At 36.6% G+C, this 23,665-nt stretch overlaps 1 protein-coding gene across 29 annotated transcripts in view; it reads left to right on the top strand.

Annotated features, from left to right (window-relative positions):
- The window catches only part of Dys (Dystrophin), a 149,799-nt gene that overhangs the window by 39,103 nt on the left and 87,031 nt on the right, over positions 1-23,665 (top strand). For 13 of the 29 annotated variants that reach the window (XM_086831753.1, XM_086831750.1, XM_086831752.1 and 10 more), the window contains 5 exons: positions 9,197-9,287; positions 9,368-9,488; positions 9,553-9,686; positions 9,919-10,012; positions 10,108-10,188. In XM_086831753.1, the coding sequence (XP_086687879.1) occupies positions 9,197-9,287; positions 9,368-9,488; positions 9,553-9,686; positions 9,919-10,012; positions 10,108-10,188 (521 nt within the window). Of the gene's footprint in view, positions 1-1,418; positions 7,992-8,763; positions 8,833-9,196; positions 9,288-9,367; positions 9,489-9,552; positions 9,687-9,918; positions 10,013-10,107; positions 10,189-12,933; positions 13,132-23,665 lie in introns of those variants that run through there. The other 16 variants (XM_086831748.1, XM_020958294.2, XM_086831732.1 and 13 more) reach the window with 3 other exon arrangements.

Here is a 23,665-nt window from a genome sequence, read left to right as displayed (position 1 = left end):
AATTAAGGCCAATGCACACCAGGCACTTTTCTAGGGACTTGGCAACCCATAAAAGAAAATCTACATCTAGAGCCACAATAACATAAACATCAAATTCCATCAATGGCACAAAGAACAGCTCAATCTCCCTTAGACTCTCTCTCTCTGGAACACCCTCTTCCGCTCCGTTCCGGTTATGGGAGGGTGGTGGGTGGGTGGGAGCTACTGTTGCAACCCTGTGCAAAAATAATCCTTATCAGTTGTCAAGGTTCAGAGGCGTACGCACAACATGTGGCAGGAAGGTTGAATGTCTTCCGGCTAAAAAGTGTCGAAATGCGCATGTTCACCCATGGATGCCCAAGCAAAACAAATGCCAGTGGATTCGGAGAGCGAAAACTGAAGGAATGCCGGTGAAGTTATATTATGCAGAGAATATCGTAAAAGTAGGGGACAGAGAGAGAGAGAGAGAGTTGGGTTAAGAGAGTCATAGTGGGTGGTTGTTGGTTGGTGCACTGTGAAAAAATTGAATTTACTTAGGCTTTTACTTTGGAGAGAAATTATTAAAAAATAAACAAAAATGCAAGGAAGAGTTTATTGTCTTGTCTTATTCCTTTACACGTTTTGGATTATTTTATTAAACTATTTATTTTAAGCATGTAACAAAGCTACAGTTAAGTGTACTCCTTTGAGTTAAATTAGTATTTCTAGCTCTTGCTGGTTCTTTAACTTTCTTACTTGTTTTAAAGAATGCTTTTATAAGTCAGCCAAATGGCCTAAATCTTACCAAAACAGTAAATCGAAAATTCCTGTCACTATATATAAAACTAACCGCACAGTCAAATCCTCTTAAATAACACTATTAAATTTCCTTAATCTCATAACTTAAGATGATTAAGATGATTTATACCAGGGTAAATTTACGCCCCATAACAGCCCCTATTAATTAAACCAATAATTTATTTTAAAAATTTTGCTAAACTGTAGCCAATCTACATGACTTTTTTTTGCATAAACCATTTGATATCACCATCCTAAATGTTTAATTTATTTTCATACTGGCTAATCACCTCTTTATCTTTTAGAAATTATAAACTTTAATGGGGTGAAAATGAAAGATATATATATGTATATGGTCTGAAACTATGGTTTGAGACTCGACTACCCATCAAAGGAAATATGCAAGTGGGAGCAAGATAGCGAGTATTAAAAATCTATTGTCAAGGATTTTTTCTCAAATTCTTCAAGACTTTAAATAAATTATATTTAATTTTAATTTCAATTTTACTAAGTTCTTATTGTATCGCATCATGTATTACTTATAGCTTTTTATTGGAGATACATAAATTTAAATTAAAATTTGTATAAATAATTACCTTAGACTTACCTCAGACTTAATTTCTGCCAGTGGATAGGCATTGCATTTTCTTTTGGGGTTGCTTTATCCACTCCCCCTTTTTTGCTTTGTCTCCTTTGCCTCTATCCCCCCGGCCGCTCCCCTTTTTTGTCGCTCACCTTTTGTTTACCCATTTGGGGGTTGCAGGGTTCGCTGATTGCCGCTCTTTGGAGAGCGTCACAAGAAAGCTGTTCCGTGTTGAAATTCCCTCTCTATCTCCTTTGGCTTTGCGCTCTCTCTCTCTCTCTCTCTTTTTGGGGCCCGTAGTTTGCTGAAAATCCATGGAGGACATTCGTTGGCTTTGACTGCGTACAAACGGTTGTGAAACTCCTCCATATCCATATCCATTTCCAAACCCCCAAAATCCCGTAGAGTCATTGACGCGTTCTCTGCATCGTGCGCGTCGCGTAAAAATCTCCGGCAAAAAATATAAAAAACCAAATAAAATTGTAAATTAAATACGAAAATTCATTCGTATGGATTAGAAAACAAGTGCCAGTTTGTGTGTGAAAGTTATATATAGTGGGGCTAACATGCCGAAAGCCAAGCAAAGTCAAACCACAAAACGGCATTTAAAGTTTTGTGTCTGCGGCGGCTTATTGCCCTGCCCTGCTCCCTTCTCGCTCTCACTGTCTCCTTCTCTCTCTCTCTCTCTCTCTCGCACTCTCCCCATCTCCCTCTCTCTCCGCCGTATTTGTAAATCAATAAACGCGAGGGTGGTAAAAAGCCGCAAAATGTTGTTCAACAAAAAAAGGAATACTGCAGCGATAGCAAAATAAATAAATATACCAGAAATTTATCAAAACAGTTTGAGAAAAATTAAGAAATATGCATTAATTAATAAGTAAAAAATTTAAAAAAAAAAACATGGACTATGTCTACAATGACTAAACTTTGTATAAATTAAATATTCTTGAGAAGGACAATGTGTGTACTCTGTACCATGAAGCTGAGACTTTTGTAGATAAGTGAGACATTCTAGACTTATATAAAACAAATAACATTTGTATGAAGTTATTAAATTCATTTGCAACAGCCATTTATAATTTTCCAAACTTGTTTCTCCAAAATTTATATTAATGACAACAGTTAGCCTGTTCTCCAAACCTTTGATTTCTACAAAATCTTTAGTTAAACCGTAAGGCTTTTAAGATAATTAAGTTTTCCTTTTAAAACTTTAATATTCAACTGCTTCAAGATTTTGACAAAATCCCATTTTGTTGGCCTTTGTCCTAAAACAATTTTTTAAAGCTACTGAACTTAATGTAAAATGTTCTATCATAAAAACTAATTTATTCAACAACACCAACAACAAGTATAATCCGTAATATAATAATCCCATAAAAACTGTGTTATAAATTACTAAAAGCTCTTTATAAGCCCATAATAAATCCATAGAAATTAATTATAGAAAAATATGAAATACCATTACAAATGAATAATCAAACAGGCAAATTCAACCAGAAAAAACACACCAAACATTCACGAAAATCGTGCTCAATTTGCATATAAATATTCAATAAAGCAAACTCCATGCGAAACAAAAAGCAGACGCGTTCACCAACAAACAACAACAACAATTGGGTAAATAAAGTGGGCGTGTTTTCTGTAGCGGCTGCTCTTGTTCCTTGTTGTTGCTGCTCACATCATAGCGAGAAATGAATGTGTTTCAATAAATTACACGGAACGAAGCGAAGCTGAAGAGCGGCAGCGGAAAAGGAAAAAAAAGGAAAGCATAACTTAAGGCGTGATCACGTGTACGTGTACGTATGTGCGCTGGAGTATTAGTGAGTGTGTGTATGCGCGCCCAGCAATTCATTGGAGTCTACTTCATGCGAAACACACAAAAAATAGCAACGTTTGCGAAAAGAAACGAATGGAAAAATTGCGAAAAACAAAAACCAAGAGACTTTCAGTTCGCTAAAATGGCAAAAAAAATAAACAACTACAACTTTAACAAGGAAAGCTTAGCCAGCAACAGCTCAACATAAATTAAAATGACTGAGAAATCAACCCGTAACTGAACTACAACAATAGACTTTAACAACAACTTCAACCATACTTTCAACAACAAGCCACGGCTGGAGTTATTTGACTTGATTGCATACTTCTAGGCGGAGCAGCGAACCATTTTATCTCGCTCGTATCGCCCGCATCTCATCGCAGAACGTGTTTCGTACAAAAATAGTTTATCCATCTACCCCGAACAATGCCACTTTGCCTTCTCTATTCTTTATTGAGCCACCACAGACACTAAAGTTTTCCCGGGTATAGCATGCTTTCAAGCTATTTATAAGCAAATTTTTGTTTCCTAGTCCCAGTCGAAAACTTAAAATGAGAAATGGTCGAGATATTTCCTCTGAATACTGGCACTTTATTGAGGGGAAAATATGATTAATGCCTGACAGAGCCTAGAACAATGGATGTGTCAATCGAGTGTCGTGGAAAAATTGCTTCTCATTATTGAGGCCATTATTGTGTGATTACCGATAGCCAAGGAAAATAGTAAAGTCAATAGGGAAAAGGCGAGGGGGCAATGAGTACTGAATTTATCGAGGCTTATTTGTGGGCGGCCATCCAACATATTTGTTATTGAACTAATTGAGTATGTTGTTGGCCGAATGTGGAACATAATGCCGATAAGTGCAAGAAATTTGAGGAATTATAACTAAATTCGTGGGTTTGCTTGTAATTGATGGATGTCAAGTTGGTGACATATGCATAACATGCTCTACACATTTGTCAAATGTTTTTAGATGCTTGTGGAGAATAATATATTGACTAAGATCTAGGGTTAAGTCCTTCTAAATCTATGAAATCTTGTACATTAATAAACTATTAGTTTTTAGAGCACCATAGATTCTATATGGTTCTCAAAACATGACAAAAAATTCCCTTTCTCGGAGTATGCTCCAACTTTTGGCAGTATCCTTTTTCATTAGTTGGCATTCCACTGCCTGCTAATCCGCTTTGTATAACTTTCTGCAAAGCCTCCAGCTAATTGAGTGCAATTGTGAGGCAGTTGAAAAATGGTAATGGAAACTTTTGCCAGCTGAAAGTGAAGTTTTAAATAATCAACTTTTGTCATAAATTAAATAGATCTGGCGTTGGCTGCATAATCAAGGCGACTGCAGACGCGGCACTAAAAATTACGGCGTGAAAGCTATTAACTGTAAGTCACTGGCGGAAGGAAGCTATGAAGGAAGGAAGGACTCAGAGCTCTGAGCTCAGGATCCATCCCCAGTTGCCAAGAGGGGGTCACAGGATAATAGTTTTCAGTCCTGACTGACAGCTGAGCTGGGCGTATGCAACAGTGGCACTGCCAACAAAAGAATCACAAGTGGAAACTGAAATGCACTGTAAGCCAAATGGCCAACGTCCCGACATTGTTGTCTGCACTTGTCCGTGTTAAGGTTTGGGTAGGGATTCAGGTTGGAGTTAGGGTGTGGATCCGGGTGCGGGTCCGTGTCCGGGTCTTTGGCAGAAGTTAAATGCACCTGCCACCAAGTCGGCGGTGGACTCGGTGGCTGGGATTTTTGGGGAGTACAATAGGGAGCACTACATGTCTTGTCTGGTGCCGACGGAACCGTTGTTGTAGTTGTTATTGGTGTTATTTTTGTTGGTGTTATTGTTGTTGGTATGTTTGTAGGAGCAGGTGCCAAAAGTTAAATGCACTAGCAGCAGCAGGCCAGGATCTTGGCTGCGTGAACGTTTTTATAATGTCGCATGGAGAATAAGGATAATACTGTATCTAGTAGCTAGAAAGAACCCAGAACAGTGATGATTTCATTATAAAGACCTACAAATACATTATGAGACTTATGTTAGGATAAAATTTCATTAAAATGATCTACAAATTTTTTGTTATAGTTTTATTTGTGAGAAAAGATATACAGGACGACTAATAAAATTACTAAACTTCGGTATTCTTAAAAAAATATGTGTCTTCCTAAACCATTTTAATTTATGTTAAATATTATGAAATTCAATATTTCAACGACTTTTTTGTTTTTTTTTATTGTGATTGCACTTTTATTTTAACTATTAGCCTTCTAACTTTATGATATCAACTTTTACTGTAGAACATTTTAAGGTAAAATAAATAATAATTTCAACTGACTTTAGAGTTCAAGGAACAAGAAATTTGTTTGTACCTTATTCATTAAATTTAAAGGAATAAAACTTAAACCTATAGTAAAATTACTAGCATTTTTCCTAAGAGACTCCAATTAGGACTACTAACTGAATTCTGAGGACATCTTTTAAGAAAACTTACGAAATAATGATTAATGTCAGGACATCCAAAATGTTTAATTTCTACTTTTTGCTTTGTATTCTTTAACAGCCAAGAGCATATTCATTACTCTAAAATGCAATTATATTAGGAAAAAGCTCAAAATAAGGTTCATCATATTAGTTTTCGTAAAGAATTTAACAATTTAATTTTTATTTCCATTGTGTCCCACTTACTTGGTAATCACTGTGCCAAGCAAATAAACCGGCAAAGCGGACAGCGCCAAAAAGTATGCTACGAGAGAGAGCGAGAGCTAGCCGGCGCAGGCAAAGGCATAAAGTGTGGTGAAAATTGTGTAATAAGTGTGTGAGTAAGTGTGTGTGAGAGCGAGGGTGAGAAAGTATCAAAAGGAGAGAGAGTGTGATTGTAAGAGCACTTTCACACTCTCTTTTTTTGTGATTTGTTTTGCTCTTTGGCTTATTTGCTTGTGGCCGGTGGCAATGTTAAGTTTCCGGCACGTTTTATAAACAAACCGAAATCCCCCAAGAGAGAGAGGGAGAGAGGGATAAAGTGCAAGAGAGAGAGAGAGAGAGAGAGAGAGAGTTGTGTCTGGTGTTTACCATTAACATTTACCATTTTACCAATGTCAACAGTGCCGCCTTTTTATACACGTTTTTTATAAATTTATTCCGGCTTTAATTGAGTCGAGAGCCGCCTAACAAAACACGCACATAATGCGGCACAAGTGAAGTGTTCAAAGCAAAAAAAGACGTATTTTTTTGTAACCAAAACCCAAAACCCAAAACCCGGATTATTCCTTCAAACGCACAAAACCGGAAATGACGGCCAAGCCACCGCCCCCAGTGCCGCCCACCTTGAGCGGCGACAATGGAGCACCTCCAGGACCAAAGCTGGCGCCTGAGATACCACGTCTTAGCTCGGAACTGGCTGCCCAAGCGGCGCTTCGAGGTCAGCAACTGCTCAGGAAGCAGGGTTCCCAGGATCAACACTCGAAATCCGGCATTCCACCACCCCTGCCGCCCACCCAGAGTCGTCCTGTGCCGGCGATTCCCGCCCGTGGAGCCAGCGATCGTACCGCACCGCCAGAGATTCCCCCAAAGCGGCACAGTCTCAAGAGTCTGCCCGATGGTCAGGCTATGGTGGTGCCAGGTCTCCCACCACCAATGAGACAGCCACCTCCACTGCCCCGGAAACCGGCTTCCACTCAGAACTCTGCCCAAAACTCGGCGCAAAATTCACCGCTGGCAGGACTCAAGTTCAAGGATAAGCCACCGCCGCCACCTGAAAAGCATTCCACTTTGTCGGCTGAGGGAATGGCTGCCCGGAGGAGTTCGAATCCCTTTGAAATGCCACCACCACCACCGCCTCTGGTACTGCAATCGGCTGTAGCGGCTCTCAGCGAGCAGAGCTCCAAGAATGGCCTTAATCCAGTGCCCTCGCCGGCGCCCACAAGGGCCAGTGAGGCTAAGAAGATCAATCAGCAGCAATCCAGCAATCAGCGATCGATGGCCTCACCCACAGAGGAATTTGGTTCAGAGGATGCCCTGCGAGGCATTGAGAGTGGACTAAGGAATATGGAGCGGGCCATGCAGGAGCAGATGAACCTCCGCAGCCTCGAGGCAGCTGTCCAGAATAACTTCGATCTGAGCTTCAAGGCCAGCCTGGCGGCAGGCACTCGACACTTGGGTGGCGGATCCGTGAATCTGCGTTCAGTCAACTACGAGAGGAACCTGTCCCTGGACGAGGGAAGACAGTCTCTGGAGGAATTAAAGCAACTCCGAGCCCAGGCCCAGCAGCAGTCCCTGCACAACGCCTCCTCCTCATCGAGCTCCAACTCTCAGGTGGAGCAGTCCATGCGATCCACCATTGAGCATCACATGCGCTCCTTGGACAGAAATTTGCCACTGGAATTGCAATACAGTCGACATCGCTTTCAGAATAACTTGAATGCCGTGGCTGCCGCTGCAGCAGGTGGTGGAGGTGGAAATGTCGGTGCCGGAAATGTGTCTGCCAGCTCCAACACTTCCGGTTCGCAACAGCAGCAACAGCAGCAGCAGCAGCAGGCACCGATGCCATTGAGCAGTGAGTTCCGTGAGCAGATTCGCCAACAATTGCTGGGAAATATACCGCCACAGGTGGTCCATAACATGGGTCAATCGCCAGGATCCGCCGCTGCCGCTGCTCTGTTGCAACATCAGGCGCAGTCACGGGCCGCTGCTGCAGCTGCTGCTGCTGCTGCACAAGCCGCTGCTGCTGCCGCCGCTCAAGTGGGCGGCGGACTCTCACGGGAGGAGTTACGAATGCGACGAAGGTCATCCCACGATGAAACCCAGCTGACCCAAAACTCAGCCGGTGGAATTCAGGGTAAGGTCCTTTCGAGAGGAGATTCAAGGAATGCTTTTTTTTGCATTCATGATGATTTTTCATATTTCAATTTGATTTCGTAAAACATTTTAAGATCATTGAAAAAGTTGATGTATTGTTTATAATATATATTTTTTTTATACCTTTAACATTATAGTTATTGTTAGCATTATGACTTTTATTAAGAGGTCTTTTAGTAATAATTTGCTGATAATAGGTTAATTTTTTGGACATGTTGTCCGTTTGTCATTACTCTTGTTTAAATGAATTTTTTCTTATATTTGTAATATTAATTTGTATGCCAATTCGAGGCATATATGTTAATTGTCTGATTTATTCCATATAAATTAGGGTGGGACTATTATATATTACTGAATTAAAATACAAAAGTGTCATCTAAACGCAGCGTATAAACCCTAAGAGTTGTGTTCTATAATTCAGTTAATATTTTAAAAAGTATTATTAATAAATATTGTAATAAAGATATAGGCGCTATAAATTCAGTAATTCGATTCCTAACTTTTATAGTTTTATTGTTACTTTTACTTTAAGTTATATGCTCTAAAATTCGATAGGCATTGATTATATTTAGGTTTTTAGTATTATACATAATTATTTCCCTCACAAAAACTTGTACAACTTATCAACCATTTTTAATCTAATCTCATCCCCGTACAAAAAATCAAAACTACGGCAAATTAAAGATAATATTACATTCTACAATTTTTGGCTAAATATTTATGTTATTTTTTCATGATTTTCGACCACGTAGAGCTGAATCAGTTTTCGCTAGCTCCGCACTGTTCAGCGGACTTAGATTATATGCGTTGCTGTCTGAAAGGTAACCACACACCAAATGGGAAAAGAAAAAAGTGTGTTTGTGTTGTAACTTAACCCATCCAAACCTGCCTCCCGCACAGGGCTCCAAGCTTAACCCATAACAGCACACACACGAACCTGAAGCCGACAAAGCTGACAAAGCAAATTGCTAACGAAAGTTATTATTATCCTTATTATTATTCCTACTAAATTGCATGGTTGGGCAATTAAAAACAATAGCAAATATAATAAAAAGATAGGCAATAAGAATCTGGCTAATCTTTCGTTTATTTATTGATACCTAATATGGTTTTATTTAACTTTGATTTAACGGACACTAAAGCCATAAAGTGAATATTAAACTAATTAAATTTCTCGATTCGCAGTGACCCGTTTGCGTGAGCATTGGGACGAGACCTCGCAGTGTGTCCTGCAGCGAGCTGCCCAACTGAAGAACATGCTGAGCGACTCCCAGCGGTAGGTCAACACTTGAGTTGCACTTAACCCCTCCCCCAGCTTAACCCCTGACACCTTCCGCGTTTACCAATTAACCGCAGGTTCGAGGCCAAACGCCTGGAGCTCGAGAAGTGGCTGGCGAGGATGGAGCAGAGAGCGGAGCGAATGGGTACCATTGCCACCACAGCCGACATCCTGGAGGCGCAGCAGAAGGAGCAGAAGGTAACTGGATATTATCCTTAAACTTCGCTCTCAACTTTAATTATCCTTTGTTCCCCCGACACAGTCTTTCCATGCGGAACTGCACCAGAATAAGCAACACTTTGATATCTTCAATGAGCTGACACAGAAATTGATTGCAGTGTATCCCAATGATGATACCACCAGGATCAAGAAGATGACGGAGGTCATTAATCAGCGGTGAGTTAGGGGGAATATTTAGCAATAACAATATTTAAGTGATATATTAAGATAATAATAATAATATAATAATAGGTTAAATTAAGTTAAAAAATCTTTTAGATCATTAGAAAATAATATTTAAGAGTGAAATAGTATAGAACACATTTAATTCTTTAAACTTAAACACTAGAGGGTATAGTTTTTTATTATATCTACATATTTTAATTGCAATATTTTATCTCTTTTCCAGCTATGCTAATTTAAACAATGGAGTCATTAATCGTGGCAAGCAATTGCATGCAGCTGTCCATAGTCTACAGTCATTCGATCGGGCCATGGATCAGGTAAGCCGTATTATTTATTTTTCATTTACTTATTATCATATATTTCTGGTTTAATTTATATTAATTTTTTCTAATTGAAATCTCTTTACTTACAGTTCCTTGCATTCCTTTCGGAGACGGAAACACTTTGTGAAAATGCCGAGTCTGAAATTGATCGCAATCCATTGATGTTTAAGGTAAGTTTGCGCTTTAAATTTTTCTTGAGTTTTTGAATACAACCCGCTGCTGACATAATGATATATTCACTTTTGCAACAATTTAACGATACTTGACAGATTTATGCAGTGTTCGTATTATGTTTATTTTCTTGGAAAAGTTCAACGACTTTCTCTTTTGTTGCCTGAACATTTTGCAAATAAACTGAGAAAGATGATGAGCAGTCAGGGGATACAGTGGGGCCCAATTAAGGGGAATTAATGGTGAACTTTTAATATAAGCTCGGTACAGATTGGGCAATATTTTATAGTAAAAAGTTTTAAATATTATTGGGACTAACAATTAAATGTAAGTTATATATTTAAATAATTGGAATGTATTAAGTTTTCTTATAAAAGAAGCATTATAATTCTCCTAAATATATTTTTAAAAGAACTCTTTTCGCTTTTGGTATTCGTAATGCCACTGACCTTGTAAATTTCCATTCCCCTTAAGTTTTCTATTTATAAAAATAATTTTGTTTTGTATTTCCAAAGTTTCGCTTTGATACTGCACTTTGAAAGAGTTTTCTTTGGCTTTCTTAATTGCTTTTATCTTTGCCGATAAGATTTGGACATTACTTCGGCCGCTCAAGGGCTAACTTCGATCCACTTGAACTTGCCTATAATGATCCCAATCCGGATCCAGAAAGGGACTTCCACTCGGAGCACTTGTACTTAATGTCTCAATAGCAATTGCAATCAGTATTGGCATTGTGGCCACAAATGAGATCTGCCCACTTGCTACATGCACTTATTGATGGCACCCCATCTTAGGGGAGATGGAGGTGGCCCACCGCTCTTCCTCATTTTCATTTCCATTTCCCTATTTTCCATCTCCCCCTGCTCCTCACCTCCATCGGAATATATATTCTCGAGAGTTCAGTGTGGCGCGCGTTTCTCAAGTGATGTTGTGGCGTCTGTTTGTTTGTTTATTTGGTTTGGGGGATGGTTAAACAACGGGGAAGGCATCATCATTATCATCATCGCCACCATCTTCATTGTTCCTTCTTTTGTTGTAATTACATTCGCCTATTTAAGATAATTATTATAAGAGGCTTTCTCGCTTCTCTTTTCAATATTCCTGGCTTTGTCTCAACCATAAAATTTTTCGGTCTTGCCATTTCCCCATTTAAATTCAATTATAATTAGTTTTATTGCTGGGTGTTTGGAGGGTTCTGAAATTAAGAATTTTACAGACACAAATTTAAATACTTTTTGTAGGAGGAGCTCATTTTTTCGATCTATTTTTTGATTGGGAAATAAAACCTATATGTTTTTCTGATATTTTTCAATTTTTTTCTAAAATCATTGCTGTGAAAAGCCGTAATAAATATTGTCAATATATGTTAAAAAGGGAGGGAAGGAATTCATTTAACACCAAATTTCTCTCTTACTTTGTGCAAATCTGTTTTAAATATTGAATAATTTATAATACAAATAAATCATTTAATAAATATCCTTGGAAAGCTCAGAAGGAGAGCTTTTATTTTTGGTTTAAGGACATGATATATTTCCTATCAAGGACTGTTCCCACTATTATTCCTTTACAAAATTCCATAGCGCAGGCGTTATTTGTTTTAAGAGCTTTGTGAAGCTTTCTGTTGTAAATGTTTTTAATAGTGGGATGAAAAAGTCTCCAAATATAATGGGAAAAGTCCTGTAAGATATATTTCCGCCTCCACTTTCGTTTGTGAACTAATTTAAACTGTAAGACGAGTGTTTTAAGATATTATAAAATATTTAAAAATAATTTTACTAAATATTAATAATTAATTAATAATATTAATTTGTGAAAGTAAATTTATATTATATTTCAATACTGTTCTGCAAATTCATATTTAAAGACATTAGTCTGAAGTGTTGAACAGAGTATTCTGTAGTCGGCTATAAAAATATTTCCTTTGTTTTGTTTATTTTGCCGGTAGAAAATAACGGTATCAACCGGCTGTTTGTCACTCTCCCAGGTGCTACAACCTCATTGGAGACTCTCCGAGTCTCCACTATTATGGCCGCTCTGTTTTCGTTTATGCTCTCTGTTGTTGTTATTATCTCGGCAAGTGTCCAACTCCCACACATGTGAAGAGCCGACAGCCGACGAGCGGAGGGCTATGGGCTAGTGTTGACAAATTAGCTATTTTTCCATTAGAGGTAGCGCCTATTACGGGGCGTATGAGTAATACATTTTACAATTACGGATAAGTTTATCCTGTTTATCAAACTAAATCATTTATTATTAAAAAGGGGAATTAGTACTCTTTTAAATTAAATATCTTAGCTTTTCCTTTAAGCAAAAGAAGGCCGAAAAGTAATTAATAAATAATTAATAATTAAGTTTAAATTTCGATGGTTTTAAAACTTTTCTACTACTTCTTTTTAATAGGTTAATTTATTAAAACCATTTATTTCATTACCTAAACAATATAGTTAAATGCATAACTTTTAACTTTAAAGTATTTTTTGTCTTTAGAAAATATTAAATTAAAAAAAAAAACAAACCTATGAACTAAATAGATACTTAATTGACCTTTAAATGATGCCAATCCAAAATAAATAGGCCTACAACTCTATTATTTTCATTCTTGGAAAATAAAATAAAAATTGTTCCGATATTTAAAAATTATTGTCTATAATAGTATAGTTTAGCTTTTTTACACCCGAAGTGCGTGCAACACTTCGAAGACCCCGAGTAGCATGTGCCGAAGTTCGATAGACGAACGAACGAACAGAACTTTGTCTACTTCGGATAACTCGCCAGCTGCTGGCATCGCTGGATGCTGGAGCAAAGTTTTCGGTTTCGGCTTCAGTTCGTGTTTTGAGATGCGCCCGAACGCGCGTGTATAACGGAGAAAAGTGCCGAAGCGACAGATAGACCTTAACCGGTTCCGATTTTATCATAATTTTTTTTATTCATTTATCGTAAAAGTAAATAAAAACAAATATCTTAACAAATTAATTAAAAACCTAAATCAAAGATATAAATTTATCAAGAAACTGTTAAATATTTGTTTAAAGAATTAATTCCAAGTCGGAAAGGAACGAACCAACATGCGTTGCCTACTTTGAGGCGAGCGTTGCACTCGCACCAACACAAACAAACAAACAGTGCACACATGCAAATTGAATTCGCCATGCAACAATTAAACACAAATCTCGGCTCAAAGCAAATGGCGGAAAAGGCGTCACAGCCGTCGCCATTTTCTCCCCCTCAGCCGGTCTGTTAGTGTGTGTGCGCGAGTGTGTGAGTCGAGCTTGTTTGCCCGTGTGTGTGCGTGTGTGCCTGTGCATTTTAAAGTGAAATGTGCATTAATTATGCACACATATTTCACTCGAAACATACAAACACACACACACACATTCGAACAATGACCAACCGATGTTTTTGTGTGCGTTTCGCGTTAAATGAAATTGAAATTTTGTGTGCGAATTTATGAAAATAATACTCGCTGGCAATTATAATCGCCTTAAGAATATTGCACCAGTGCCACTTAAATGTAACGAGAAATATCCATGCAATTAACAAATGGAATTGCCGAGTGAAAGCAACCATCAATTAACTTGAATAATGTTGAATTTGAGTATTTTAACAAAATGTTGTGGAAAGTGTAACAAAATTGTATTCAAAGGTTTGCCAGGAAATAGTTATTTACATAAATCGATTGATTGTTAATTGTTCTTCGAGTTATAGAAAACTGCAATTATAGGGGAAATTTATTCCATTCAGAATTATATTTATTATAATACAAAGTGTTTATATATTTTTATTATTTTGTTATACTTTAGTAAATATTTATGTGGTTCCAATGAAAGTCTATAAATGTTCTATAAAAATTCAGAAACAATCAAAATGCCTTAAAACATATTTTATAGTTAAAAGTAAATATTCATTTAATTTATTTTTAATATATATGGTATCTTAGCTATCTTCATATTCGTAAGATTTCCGACTGACTCTCTAATATCACATGGAATTTTTTTATTATCTTATAAATCTTCCAAATGGTCCAAGGTACAAGAACTTGAGCAATACCTAAAAACTAGTACAGATATTTACATAGTCCACGTTTATCACCATCTAAAATATCTTCAGATACCATTCATAATTTTATTATGTCGTAACTCAACCTTAACCCAGATAATTATCTACTTACCAGTCTCAAGATTCATAAAAAAAAGCTCTTCAAAGAAGCATGAGGACTTAAAAAAAAACGAAAACAAATCTTGAGAAACTTTCAATTCTCGGTGAGGAATCAAAGAGCAGACCACATAAGATCCCAGACGTGTTAACACGATTTAGCATAGACGAAAACGAGATTAGTGATCGAGAGGAGAGGACAGGAGGGAAAGCCGATTATTTATCAAAACGACAACACAATCGACGGGGAAATGCTCATTCATGACAAGATTTCCACACTTTCGAGGCCTGGGGCCCTAGGAAAACCAGACTCTAGGTGTGGGAGACGACACTGGTCAACATGCAACACAGACCACAAATGTCAACCCGCCGAATAATACTTGACAGGTATCTTTTTGGATTTTACCTGTTGAAGCTCAGAAACAGAAACAGAAAACGAAACAAAAGCAACAAGTAAGCAAAGACAAAAAAGAGATACAAAAACAAGTTCACAACAAATAACAACAGAATGTGTGGGCTTTTGGAGTTTGTTTGTTAGAAGCACTCGAAGTCGTCTGACCGATTGTCAGATGTTGCTGTTGATGTTGCGTGGGTTCCCCCGAAAAGTTGTTTGATTTGTGGCGCGACTTGGGCTTATGGCCAGCAGCAGCAGCTCTTGAGCATTAATTGTCTATTTAGTTAAAAATTATAATCACCGAATCAGATTGGCTGGCTTTTGGCTAGGCTTGGCAGCGTGCTTAGTTATTTCGTAGTTTATTTTTTAGACCGCATTAAACAGCGCTTTTAAGTTTGTTTTCCGTTTTATGGAAATTTAAACGAAGCCTAAAACAGGCCATTAAACTTTGTGGGTGTTTATTATAAGAAGGGTTTCAAGCGGAAAATCGTTAAACGAAGTAAATAATAAATGATACTCCGCGACTTTATAATTTTAGAGATTTAAAATATTGTGAGAAAGTGTGAGGTGCTTAAAAAATAAATAGTTTCATTTGTAATGTGTGTTAAGTAACCCTTTTTTACTAAGAAAATTAAAGGTTTGCATTATCATATTAATAATAAAATAATTAAGAACATACTTAAATTAAATTAAAACAATTTAATACAAAAACTTTTAAAGCCTTATATTTAAGTTTAAAACTTATTAAAATTGCTAGTGGAAAAGAATAGACAAATTAATGAATTATGGAAATTAGGGCTTTCTTTCTTTTCAATCCTAAAAATAACAAGAAGTAATTTTATTGAATTCTGTTAAATTACAAAATTTATTAAAGTGTCTAATTTTTTTTTAATTTAAGAAGATATTTGAGTTCTCCCTTAAATTTCCTTAAATTTAAACAGTTTTCAGGAAAACATGAAATCAAAATTCTTGTTGAAAACATATTCCTCAAGCTTTGCATCTATTCTCTATGGAAAAACTCAATTATATTCCGCAGCTTTATAGTTTTCATCTCAGAATAGTCCCCCATTTCCATTAAAACTTGTTGTGGCAATGTCAAAAAAGTCAAACCGCTTGAAAATAACAATTACCGTTGGCTGCATTATGAAGCACTCGAAAATCTTTAATGATCGCCGGCCAGAATCAAAAACTCTCGGAAAGCCGCAGCCGAAAAACAACAGGAACTGCAGGAAAACTATAACAACTATAACAACGCATGCCCGCAGCACAATTGGAGTGCACTTTGTTAGACCAATTAATTTACATTTCCGCGCAAAGCGTGGCCAAAAGCAAAAAACAAAAAACACATTTGGGGAGGAAAACAACCAGAGAAGTGGGGAAAAACAAATGCAAAGCCAAAGCGAATGGCGGAGTGAAAAAGTTTACATAGAAACAAAAATAAAAAGGGACGAGAGGAGTTCCACTTGAGGGGTAAAGCAATGGCCCTTGACTTGGACGTTGAACGCCGCCGATTGACCAGGACCTGCAGCTACCCCGCCAGCTCCTCCAGTTTTGTTTTGTTTTTGTTGTTGTTTCCTCTCCATGTTTTTTTTTCTGCCCTCTCCTCCATACAAGTCCCCATTTGGACAGGCGGCGGTCACTCCTGCGGATGTGTGTGTGTGTGTGTGTGCCATGATGGTTAGTTCCCGATGACCACTCTAGCCTGTGTCGAGGACACTCTCTTGTCAGTCAGTGAGGGGCATACAAAAAAAAAAAGAGAAACAGTGCATTGCATACTTTTAAGCCGCGACAGGATTCGCGAGTCCTAGGAATGAGAGTAGTAAGGATCTTTGGATCTGACTAATTGGAAATATTTAATTAAGTTGTGTTTTAAATAAGAGGAAACATTGATTGGGAACTGAAAGGCAGGGAAGGTACCATCGGATGCATATAAATATATTTTTGTAAGAAAATTATTTGACTTAAAATAATATATAAATGTTTCCAATAAATAATATAATATATTTTAATTATGAATAACTTATCATCCTTTGATTATAATTATTTAATGCTTGAAATCAACCAAAAATCAGCTAGGGAACCCTGATTGACATTTGAAAGGCAGAAATAGGATGATTTAAAATTCATTTTTCTTGATCTAGTATTCTAGCTAAATCTATTGATGTAAAGATCTTAGATAGTTTTCAATAAATAAAATACATAATAATTTTGTTTACTTATTTTTCCTAAACAAAATAATAATTAATAACTATTTATTTTCAAATAACATATTGATAAATAACTTATCATTGATTATAAATTAGTTTTCCTCAACAAAATAATAATTAATACATACTTTTTTGTTAAATAAATTATTGATAAAGAACTTGTCACTCATTACTTACTTGTCACTCATTACTTATTGCTTAAAGTGAACCGAAAATCAATTAAAGTTGTACAAAAAATATAGTTAAATTATCTTCAATTAAGTTGTACCTTTGAATTAGTACCTAACTCATGTTCTTTTATCTCAGAATCATGTTCCCTATTCCCCTTATATAAAAACATATATCCAACTAGTCTCCCTGGCATCGCCATTCATTTCTCTTTCACGGCAGATAAAGTTATTTGTCATTGCCATCTGCATGGGACCCACCAAAGATTACAACTTCACTTTGACTATAATTGCTTGAACGTGGCACTAGTTCCTTTTCTATCCTTTGGCAATCTCTCTCTGTCTCTGTCTATAGGTCCTTTTCTCCGCGTTATCCTGCACAGCATTTCCGATGCGGCAGCAGCCTCGAGTTCCATGCAAGTCTTCTGTACTTGCTCTATCCTTTATTTCTATGATTTTCCTTTACTCCTTTTTTGTTTTCTTTTTCTCGTGTTATTGCATTTAATTTGTGCCAGTGTCGGGCTGACTGCTTCCTGTTTGCAGGACAAAAAAAAAAGTAGAAGAGAAAAACAGGAGTGAGTGGGAAGTGGGAAAACTGCAGACGCCTCACAGACACTGTGACATGTTTACAACGCCTCTATGGCTCTGTGCTAGTGTGTGTGTGTGTGTTGGTCCTTACAAATGATAACTCGCGGCCAAAAACGCGATAAAAGCAACAACACAAATACCAACTGGGAGAAACGATGAGAAAAAAATATGAAAAACTTGAAAAACAACTCTAGGATTTCAACAGCAGAATACCCGGCAATTAGTGTGTGAAAAGTGTAGCATACTTATTGGGTTTAAAGAGGTTTATTTGGAATATTAAGAAGATTAACTAAATTTTTCAATTAAATATTTAATATAATATTCACAAGATATAGATATTTAAATAATTAAATTGTTACTTTATTTGAGCATAAGATGTATCTTTTCTACTTATATTTAAGGGTATCAATTCAAACATTTTAAATATCTATAATTTTAAAGCCTTTAATTCAGGTGCTTCCTTTTCTACTTATAATTAAAATTAAAGAATTAATTTTTTTTCTAAGTTCTTTTTACCTCTAAAGTTAAATTTTCGAAGATTCTTTTATAACCAATCAATGCTACAAGCCTTTTATAAGTTACTTGTACTTTATGTTATTGAATTGAATTATATTTTATGTGAAAAAACCATTATACCCTTCACCTGTGCCAGTATAAAAATAGAACAAAATCCAAGGGTGTCCCTGCAAAGCGAATAAAATAGTGTTGCCAACGAAATTAAATGCGAACTTTATGCAGCTGGAAATGCAGAGACCGAGACAGAAATAAAGCAACACAAAGGATGCTTTGGTTCTTTCCATTGTTCCCTTCCCTTTGCCACACCCTCTTCCCTTCCCCCTCACACACACACAGACACACACACTTACACATTTTGTCTAGCCCTTGCATACTTTTGTGTGAAAAGTCCTCCATTTTCCGTTTTTTTTTTGTGACTGTGAGTGTGACTGTGTGTGTGTGTGTTTGCGCTTTCAATTCCATTTCCACTTCATTCGTTACTGTTTTGCAATGTTAACTACATTTTCGCATGTTCTCGGCGTTCACACTAAATGTTATTTATTCTGCTTTTCCAACGCTTTTCCGCACCCCCTTTTCTAACCCTTGGGTTTTTGTTGTAACTTTTCTTCTTGGGTTTCTTCTCATATCTTTGTGCTTTTACAAAAAAAAAAGTATATATATATATAAGAGAATTATGTGCATATTAAAAATGCATTATCATTTTGTGGGCAGATTTTAGAGTGGCAGGAATTAAATGAGGGTTACATCAGGGTTCTGTTTCTGCCATTACACTTGTTTTTATATTTTTTTTGAAGGACAGTTTAGGGATGACTTAAAGGATAAAATGGTATTTATTTAAATTTAAAATGTGATGTTTACTTAAATATGTGTTTGTTTAAAAAAAGTAAAGACTATGTAGTATGTCATTTTCCTGAAAAAGATAAAATTTTGTGATTACTTGAGAAATATTTATTTGGAAATTAACAAGATATTATGTTGCTTTATTATTGTTTTATTTTTTTTAAATATTCGACATTTTAAATCCTCTTACTTGTTCAGTATTTTAAATAAATTTAATCTTGTTATTTAATTATTCCTTTAAGACATGGTTCCATTGACTAGTAGTTTTCTTGCAGTTTCTGCCTTCCGTAAATTTTCTTCCTTCAAATTTATCACCTATGCACATTTGTTTATGTCCACTGCCATCAATCCAAAAATTTGCATTTCCATCAATATTTTGCTTGGACGCTCTGCAAAAGAAAAATATTTCACCAAATAAATCAACACAATCTTCTTTCGACAGTTGCATCGAAAAAAGAGAGAGATATAGAGAGTGGGAAAGAAAATCCGAAATGAAAAGAAAAACCAAATTCTTTTCCAGAGGCCAGAGAACGAAAAATGTTCGACACAATTCACTGACAATTGGCAAATGTCATGACAACATCTGTGGAATGGCAATAAAAATAAGAAAACTTGAATTTCATTTAAATAGCAACGAATATGGGAATACCCTTCCTAAATTAAAATATTTTAGAATTGAAAGAACTCTTTTTTAGAGAATTTTTAGATTTTTAAATGCCATACAGTCATTTATTATTTCCATCATAATTTTGAAATGACAAATTTCTTGTTTTCAAATTAACATTTTTTTCCACTATCTCTTATCACTTTATTGTACTTTATTATTCTTAAAAAATATGCTACCCCAAAAACTGCAGAACCGGAAAATATTTTCGCAAACATGTGATTGTCAATCAAAAATACCAGATCAGGAAAAACAAGCTCAAATTGTAAACAGAAAAATATGGTGCAGACTGTGTGTATTTAAAAAAAGAACAGTTGGAACCACATAAAAGATAATAAATCCACATCCAAACTTCAATGTCATCTTTCGCGTGGCTAAATAAATAAATCTTAATGCCATATTTCTATATACAGTTTTCCTCTATTTTTTTTTTTTTTTTTTTTATTTTTAGTTGACCAAATTAGCTTAAAAGCGGGCACACAAAACGAACCACAAAAGCCAAAAAATGTCAGTTACTGGGGACCAGAAAGTTACAGCAAATTATAAGCGACATGTGGCTGAAGGGGCAGGTTCCATTGAAACCACAAAATGTGGGTGGTTCTCTGGCGGTGATGCTCGTGGTTCTTGTGATGATTGTGCCCTGTGCTGTTGTGATAAAGTTCACAACTATTTGGAAATGCCAGCAGCAGAGCACAGAGAGAACACATGCGCCAGATAGGGCTTATCGGGACTTCAAGATAATACAAGTTAAATAAGATAAAAAAAATTGTAGAGAAATCATCGGAGAGAAGCGAAAGTTTTTTCACTCGAATAAAACAAAAAAAGTTTTTACACCAACTTGGATAATATTATTTCAAATGCAGTTGGCTTAACCCAATTCTTGTATTTCTTTCTTATTTTGTCAGTTCAGAACACATTTTCACGGTTTTTCACTTTCGTTTTGGGCGACTCTCTCTCTCTCTCGCTGTGCGGTTAATTAAATATTCAGTTAGATAAAAGAGCTTAAAGAAAAGGAGCTTAAATTAGAGACCCAGAGCCAAGCAGAAGGGTAAATAAGCTCATAAAAAATATGGCAGCGGTGGCGCCACAAATTATTTGCCCTTACCTTAACGGTGCGATGGCAACAGCAAAAACAACAATATCAACAACTCCGCCGGCGAAAGGCAATTTAAATTCTAATGATAATACCGCAAAAGCCTTTTGCCAGGATCTCCCCCGGGTAAGAGTTCGGTCTGGGGGACTTTACCCAGTTCCAATGTGTAAGCGAGCTTAGCAAATTAGCGCGCCTGGCAACCTGTGCCTGCAGCTTACCATGAGAAAATATCTTCAGGGATCCCCCAGGATACCTGGCCAACATAAATCGCAGCAGCAGCTAGGAAATTTGTACTTCATTTCCTGTTTTCCCTCTCTCTCTCTTATGCATAATTTTCAACACCTTCACGGAGAGCCCATCCTTTATCTTCCTTTGCCTGCTTTTCTTTTGCTAATTACGCTTTGTTTACGCTCTCTGGAATAATGTATATAAATGAGCCAGAGGCAGCTGGTGTTTACTAAAAATATAAGCCATATAAACCAAAATACAATCAACTATCGATCTTTGATACGATGAAGAAATCAGTGAGAAAACCCTCCCCCAAAAGATGATAATCTGGGAATGCATTTCAATGAGTTTCAATCAGAAACCCATTTAAAGTGCCAGTTATCATTGACGAAATTGAAATTCATTCGAGAACCCAACACAGCAGCCGCTTAACTCGCCTAATTAACCAACCAATTCAAAGCTCAAAGCAAATATAAATCATCATTAGGGGGAAACCGAATTCGAACCCCCAAGAGTTTGAAACGTTAATAGAAAAACCAATGGGGGAAAATAGTTGAAATTTCCCTTTGCCACTCAAGCAATTTGGTAAACTGAACGTAACGAAATGGAACTTTTGGGGGAGCCAGCGGACAAAAAGCTTTCCGCAAAATCAAATGCCAAAAGGGCTAAGAACACGATAATAATCCTATCAAATGGCTCGAACAACAAGCAACCATTGATCCCAAGGCCCAGTCCCTGCTGCTGGTGGTTCTTCCACAAAGTCAATTTTTTAGCACTTTGTTGCCTTTTGGCCAAAAACAAAACAGAAACTTAAATACATTTCGGCCATCCATTGCCATCACTCAGGCTGCGTGTGCCAACAATTATTGCGTCATTAATCAGTCGGCATTTGCAAATTCCCTTGTCTCCTTCTTTTTTTTGGATATATATCCTTGAACCAATATATATGTATATTTGTATATTTAGAAGGATGAATCTGGGCAGCAGCTGGCATGACTTTTGTGTGGCTGAGCGAAAAAGGCAAAATCTTCAATTTTATTGATTGTTGTAACTGAGTCGGTACAGAAATCCCAGCGAAGGAAGATGAATGAACACTCTTGACGCATGAGACTGGAAAAATGTTGGGGAAAAGTGTGCTAAAAAGATTATTGACCATACTCTGTGAAATGTTAGATACACTAACTGAAGCTCTCTTTCCCTTTGCCATAATAATTTGTATTAAATAATTATCACTAAAAAGAAAGCAAAAGGTTATTCAGTTAAATATTAAATAAGGTATTTAAATAAAATCATTTTCTTGACAAGTTAAGAATGGGTTCTGGTAAATCCTTTATAATCCAGTGTCCCAATAGGCTTTCAGTTTCAGTTTACTTTAATAAAAAGAAGAGTTGAAGAACAAAAGGAAAAGCCTTGTGCTGGCAATGAAAACTCAAAGAGTTTTCCATGTGACTTGCCGTTGGCTGTGAGTCCCCAGATGACTGCAGCGGAAAACAAGGGAAAGGATGAGAGTCCTCTGTAAAAGTGTGATCCCACTTCGGCCTCCTTGGCCAATGGCCATTTATTGGGCCATTCCACTTTTGTGAGTGCGTAAGACTCCTGGAGGCAAAAGGACCCCGAAATGCTTGCGAAACGCATTAAAGGCCTCGCAACACATTTTCATTTTTATTTCCCGCACACTCACACTCGTCCCCACTACCATTTTCTGTGTCCAATCGCCCAGCGGCACTCACAGTTGCGTATCAATAAAATATCCATACATGCATGTTAAGTAAGAGCTACCCTTACCATCGTCTGAGCTGTGATTCCTGCACCCGAAACGAATTGGGATTTAAGTGTTGTACAAGGAGGAAAGTGGAAGGAGAAGGTCCTGCCATTGTTGCCGCCATATAAAAATGAAATGTACAAGCCAAGATACATATACTGGCAAGGGAGTGAAGGGGAATCATCATCATCCCGAACCGGACTTGTAAGCAGTTAGCCAAGAAACGTGCCCGAGGTTATTTGCAAAAGAGAACCGAAACCGAACCCAAAAACCAAAAAAAGAATAAGATGAGAGCAGAAAAAGGGGAAGACAGTAAAGGGAAACTTGTCGTTATGTGCTTGTTCAAGTGGTTTTCACTTGATATTGCGTATACGCCGCATTGAACACTCCAGTTACAGTTGCAATTGGGAAATATCTAAACGAAAATTTTCCATAAACTTACATAAAATGGAAAATCAGTTGTGAACAGGAAACAGTCAACGTATAAATTGAATATAATATAATATAAATTGTGAATGTTTTTGAATAAAGTTAATTGATGGATTTTATTTTAAACAGAGTATATAAAGGCTTTAAAATAACCTTTTATAATAATTATCATTGACTGAAGAAAGATTACGTGTTTTTCTTATGGATTTATTTTAAAACCATTAATTTTCTATTTATAATCTCTTAGACTTTCTTCCAGTTAATGATTTTTCAAGTACTCGGTTGACATTACGTATACGCAGTCATTTTAAAATCATCTATCCTTTGTCAACATTACCCAAATCAAGGAAGAGTTCCTCTATAGAAAATTATTAATTTTCCACTTGTACTTAGTAAAATTCGTTTATAATTAATGATTTTATCAAGTTCTCGATTG

Source organism: Drosophila serrata, unplaced genomic scaffold, assembly GCF_035046125.1.
Source record: "Drosophila serrata isolate PLE 108 unplaced genomic scaffold, ASM3504612v1 contig_241, whole genome shotgun sequence".
Lineage (NCBI taxonomy): Eukaryota > Metazoa > Arthropoda > Insecta > Diptera > Drosophilidae > Drosophila > Drosophila serrata.
Note: the sequence above shows the minus strand (reverse complement) of the source record. Positions and strands in the feature narration are given on the sequence as shown.